Consider the following 6,031-nt stretch of genomic DNA (forward strand, 5'->3'; position numbering starts at 1 on the left):
GTCTTGCAGGCCATCTCATTGAATGTGGCGCTCAGTGTACAGGTGGAATATTCACAGACTGGCATACTATTCCAGACTGGTAGGGAGCTGTAATACTGATATAAAAGTGTTTGTGTGTAGCCATTAGGCCCAGTTTTCTACTCTGTGCTTTTTCCTGTCTGTGTATTTTGTCATATTTCCTCTTTAAGATACACAACCTCCGTACTTCTATTATCTTTCCTGACTACATAGGGCCTGTCATGCTCCAAATGGAGTCTTGTCATTGATTTTGATAAATGCAGCTGTGGGGCATTTATCTGCATGTTTGTTGTCCTTGGTATTGTTTTCTCTAAAATATATTTGTATCTTCTACTTTTTAGAATGATCTGGTATTATTCTTGGTTCTCTACTGTCTGTTGTCTTCTCACTGTGTTCTTTGATACTGGCAATTGTATACTTTATAACTGCTATGCCAATCCTTCAGTTGGATCACCCAGGCTGCTATGCTTTTTCTGTTGCAAAATATATTTCTTAGTCCGGGTTTGATCCTGCAAGGCATTACATAATGCCTCCAACTCCCATTCAGGAGAGAGCATTCAGTACCTCAGGAGTTAGCACCTCGCAGGGTCAGATACTCTCTTTTCAGACCTTTGTTCATTAATGGATAGTGTTCTCCTACACAAAATAATCCTAATGATTGTACAGTTTAGCCTGAGAATCAAGTGACAGAGTTAGTGTTTGTGGTAACAAGATGTTCTGTTCAGCTTACAACATTATAAAACTAATCGTACTTACTGGCATATCCCCTTGTATCCTGCAGTACCATGAAACTGCTTAAAAATCCTATGTAACTGGATTCCAAAAGAGCTTTGTTATCTACAGTGAGCCCAGGAAAATGCTGTTTCCTGTAAAAATGCTAGTAGATCTTTGTTTCTGGGAGTTTTTAATGCTAAATAACAGAGGTGAATGGTTTTAATAAAAAAGGAAAACATGTTTCAAATATATAAAACTCCATGAGATGCATATGTACACACACATTATGTATGGGTATATGTATCTGTGAATACTGATGTACTTATATACGGCTATCTAAAATCATGGTATTTCTATGACACTAATGCTGACTGCTGGTAGCATAGAATTAGTGCGTAATAGTAGACTGGGACAAGGTACCTGGGTGGCAGAGACTGGGACTTTGGAATCAGGGGGCAGAGATGGGGATTGGCAGGGCAAGGAGCCTGGAACTGGGAATCTGTGAGGTGGTAGGAAGGGAGACAGATTTGACAAGCTTGGATGCAGGGGAAGAACTGGGACTGGGCAAAGAGACTGGGATGAGAAGTGGAAGGAGGTGAGGGCAGTGAGGTTGGATGAGAAGCCTGGGGAGGGAGACTGGGAGGAGATGGGCATGGAGAATATGGGTGGGAGAGAGAGACAGGTCAGTGAATGGTGGAGGGAACTGGGACTGGAGGGACTGACCAGGCCAGAAGAGTGGGTGTGGGAGAGACTTGGGATAAGGAGTCTGAAAGGGTTGAGGTTAGGATTTACTGGGCTTGGACACTGGGACTGGGATCAGAAGCCTGAGGAGTGGAGACTGTGGTTGACTAGGTGCGGAAAATGGGACTGGGACAAAGAGCCAGTGGTGAGGTAGAGACAGGATTGAGACAGGGACAGGTTGGAGGGGAAAGGGTAGAGGGGATCACGCTTGTGGGGAATGAGAAGAAGTCTGTTCCCACCAGAGCAAACTCCCCTCTATTGCCTGAAATGGAACCCAAGATTCCTGAATCTCACCATTCCTCTGCTGCCAGCAAGTATCATCTGTGAAATCCACTGACAAAGTGTCTCATTCCTCTCTAGTGCTGACTAGAGGACAGCAACTTCTAGGGCTTTTTATTTTTGGTTTTAACCAATAAAATAGCCTTGAATAAAAAAAAAAAAGCATTTATCCAGTTAATATTGGAAAAACATTGGAAATAGTTACTTGTATGGAAGGGCTTGTCTACACAGAGCCGTAATGCCAACTATGGGCATGTGATTTCTAAAGCCCACTGACGTGTTACATATTTATTGGTCCATGTAGACCCTGCTGGTGCACACTAAAGGTTCCCTAGTCCGCTTTAATGTAGTGCTGTGTGAAACAGTAATACATTAAAATTCTATAGGGAACATTACAAAGAGATTACTTATGACTATATACACTATTGTAATGAATAATGTGTATATAATATACATTACTCATTACAACATATACAAAGAGAGAACTCTGAAAAACACAACCTCAGATTTTTGGATATCTACATGAAGCTCAAAAATTGCTAAAAATAAACCCTGAAAAATGAAATTAATAAACACTGAAAAACAGAAGCCCTACAACTTACTGCTTTGATCAGTTACTGCTTTAGTTCAAGTTGCTGAGGTTGGTACTGTGGATGACCCATGTGGCTCTTAACATGATGCTACATAATGGAATTTCTGTTTCCTTTTTTAAAAACTGAGGAGATTACATTAAAATCACTCTTAAAACATTAAAAGAACATTATTAAGGGTTGCAAAGTCAAGCACTCAAAAGTTAGGAAATGCCAGAATTAAGGTTATCTGTGTAACCTTAATTCGACCCCTTTGTGCCTATGCATTTGTGACACAGTCTTTTATTACATGATCACATATTGTTTTCCCACAGGGCCCATCTCATTCAGTGTACAGATTGGATGATGCTCACTTAATGAGCAGCTATTCAATATTTTGTTTTCTTTTCAATGTGTGAATGCCTTATTTAATGACACTATTCAATCCTTGCTCTGAAGACAGAATTATTAATGTTCTTATAAGCTTTCCTCTGGTGCTCATCATTATACTATCTGAGTGCTTCACAAACATTAATGAATTCATTTTCACAGCTCCCCTGGGAAATGAGTGGGCATTATCTCCATTATATGTTTGGTGAATTGAGAGATTAAATTCAAAAGTTTCCACTAATTTTGGGTGTCCAATTTGATTTTTCAGAGTACTTTTCATTATATAACACTTAGTATGTTCAAAGCACATTCAGTTGCAGCTACAAGTGCTCAGCGGTTCTGCAAAGCAGACCCCACGGTCTCAGGTCAGGGACCTATAAAAAGAAGAACACACAATTAGTGTCCACATGTGAAAAGTGGGGTGCTTACAGGTGGACCCACAGCTAGAAGTGAATCGTCTCAGAAAATTGGTGCAAAGTAAATTAAAATCAACTGACACTATCAATGCGACCTTCTTAGATGGTAAAGGGTACAACAGTCCATTTCCTACACATTGGAATCCTTGAACCAGTTCTGTGGAGATACACTTTTTTTGAAGGAGACAATACTTTGTGGTACAAAGGGAGACAATGGCAGGTAGTCCATTTTGGATCTTGGCTCTCTCCACAAGGAGATCAATATTCCTCGTGGAACTACTGAAATGTATCATGGCCTTATCTTTCCAAAACTTCAGAATATGAAAATAAAACTCCTGGAGATTACTGAAGATATAATCAGGGAGAGTCACCCAGGGATACTTTAGCTTCTGCCCCAACAAGCATTTTCAATACACAATGCTCCACTTTTGGACATGTAACTTCTACATGGATATTCACAAAAGTTATATCATCCCTCCATTGAAGCAAAAGGGATACATGTCTAAAGTTGTCTGACGACCTTCTCATGTTACACAGGGTCCAGGCTAAAAGCCTCCAGAAACATGACTTTGAGTGAACAAGTGGAAGGGCCATTTACAGCCCTCACAAAACTTTTTCCCTTTCTCATGTTTTGAAGGGCTTGAATGGTAATAGCTGCTATTAGATTGCCTGACATTTTCCATTATAATGCTGTTTTTAGTTGTGTGACTTTGTCAGATATTTAACCTTGTGAGCTGAAATTTTCCATGCTTTGTCTCTGCCTCAGGGTGGGTTTTTATTGTTTTTGTTTTTTGAAAGTTTGAGCAAAAATGGTTCAGCTGTTTTTGAGAATGAAGTTTGTAGGGGAAAAATGCAATTTGTTCAATGTTAATTTTTTGCAAGATTTTCTTTTTGACAAGCTTCAGTGTCTCAGTGGTTTAGAGTGGAAAGTTGAATTTCATCAGCAATACAGTCCTGGGGTTGAAGAATTGCCTTTAATGTCCATCTGAAATTGGCCAGATTAGGCCGAAGTATGAGAAGATCATTATTTCCATGTGAATAGTAGGGCCATAGTTAATTGGTGCTGTGGTGATAGGATGGGTTGAAGCTGGGATATTCCAGTTCCTCCTTGCCCTGCTACTGCTAGTCTTGTGGCTGTGCTGGACTAGGTTGTTAGGAGATCCCAGAGGAAATGAAAACTTCCATTCTGCAGAATTTGGATTTGCCTGGGTGCCTCAAGCAGGCAGGATCCAATCTACAGGCAAGATGTTTGCATTACTGCTTTAAGCCGTTTGTTCTGTTCAGCACATATAGGCAGCATGGTCCAGTGAAGTAAGCATGGAGCAGGAGCCAAGAGCTCCTGAGTTCTAGTTCTGATTCTGTTACTGACTTGCTGTGTGGCCTTAGACAAGTCACTTTGCCTTCCTTTGTGTCTGTTTCCCCTACTTGCAATTTGAGATAATTACATGTGGTAGTGTACAGCCTCACAGCAATGTTGTGAAGTTAATGTTTGTGTTTTTTACAGTACATTATAAAGTGCAAAGTAAGTGTTAAAGATTATTTAATTTCCTTTTCCATTATTTACTGATCTAAGACCATATCAAATAACTTCTCAATATCTCAGTGCACTATGTTCAGTGAATTTCCCTTATCTATTTATGGCTAAAATAGCTTCAAAGACCAGATTAATGAAGTATTACCTTTCCTGTTTGAATTCATGGTGGGCTTTTCTAAGTTTCCTGAACAATCCTTGCTGATCTATAGTCACAGAGTTTGTCTCTTAATCCTTTATTTAAATAATGGAATTATGTTTGCAGATTCCCCATGCTAAGGAATCTCTCCAAACGCCTGTGAAGTTTTACAAATGTCAATTAAGAGTTCACTGGTTTCTTTGCTTACTTCTAACTTCATGTATATCTGTTCTCCAGACTTTGTGCATCTAACTTTTCTATAACCAATTTTGTTGTGTGGAGTACACTGCCTATATTAGAACAAGAACATAATTAGTTCAGGAGGACTGTTCCAAAGGCAAAACTATTTTAAGTATGCATTTAGAGCTTGATGATCACTGATTTCAATGAGAATTGTGATGCTCAGCCTCTATCAAAAACAAGCCCTGAGAGAGAAGCTTTGGGGGACTATATAGCACCTTAGCTCCTCTTGTGCCACCATTTGTTCTTCTCCTCTCTTTGGAAAAATTTTTTTTGGACAGATCTCCACCTTCTTATGAGAGGAGTCGAGCCAGATGGCCTCTTTAGAAGCTATAACATATTGGTTTTGTTTTAAGTGTCTTTCTTGATCATTGCTTCTATTCAGAGAAGTTCTTTGGAACAGAAAGAAAAGCCTTTAAAACTGGGAAAGCAACTTCCATAGAACCTCAGAGTAACAAACTGACCCGTCAACCACACGCCTCATTTGGAACTGGAAGTATTCAGTCAGGCAGCAACAGAGACCAAAAAAAAAAAAAAAAAAGGCAAATACAGTACAGTACTGTGAATAACCATAACGTTTGTTTGAATGAGTAACCATAACGTTTTGTTCAGAGTTTCAAATATTTCAGAGTTACAAACAATCTCCATTCCCGAGGTGTTCTTAACTCTGAGATTCTACTGTATTCAAGAGTTCGTCCAGATGTCCATGAAGAGTCAACCACATTTTAGCAGTGTTGGAACTGTATTTATTACTGTTTTTTTTTATCATTTTCCCTGTGCAATTACCGTATTTTCCGGCGTATAAGACGACTGGGCGTATAAGACGACCCCCAACTTTTCCAGTTAAAATATAGAGTTTGGGATATACTCGCCGTATAAGACTACCCCTCTTCCAACGCACACCAAAAAAAAATTAAAAAAACATCAGATTTGATTTCAATATGGTAATTTTAATTCAAATGCTTATGACATGCAGGTACTTAGCAGGAAAACT

General features: G+C 39.3%; 1 protein-coding gene across 1 annotated transcript in view; it reads left to right on the top strand.

The window, feature by feature from the left end:
• The window catches only part of LOC117877601, a 100,464-nt gene that overhangs the window by 21,901 nt on the left and 72,532 nt on the right, over positions 1–6,031 (top strand). Inside the window, exon 8 of the mRNA XM_034770788.1 lies at positions 2–79. Coding sequence (XP_034626679.1) covers positions 2–79 — 78 coding nt within the window. The remainder of the gene's footprint in view (position 1; positions 80–6,031) is intronic.

This window comes from Trachemys scripta, chromosome 5, assembly GCF_013100865.1.
Source record: "Trachemys scripta elegans isolate TJP31775 chromosome 5, CAS_Tse_1.0, whole genome shotgun sequence".
NCBI classification, from domain to species: domain Eukaryota; kingdom Metazoa; phylum Chordata; order Testudines; family Emydidae; genus Trachemys; species Trachemys scripta.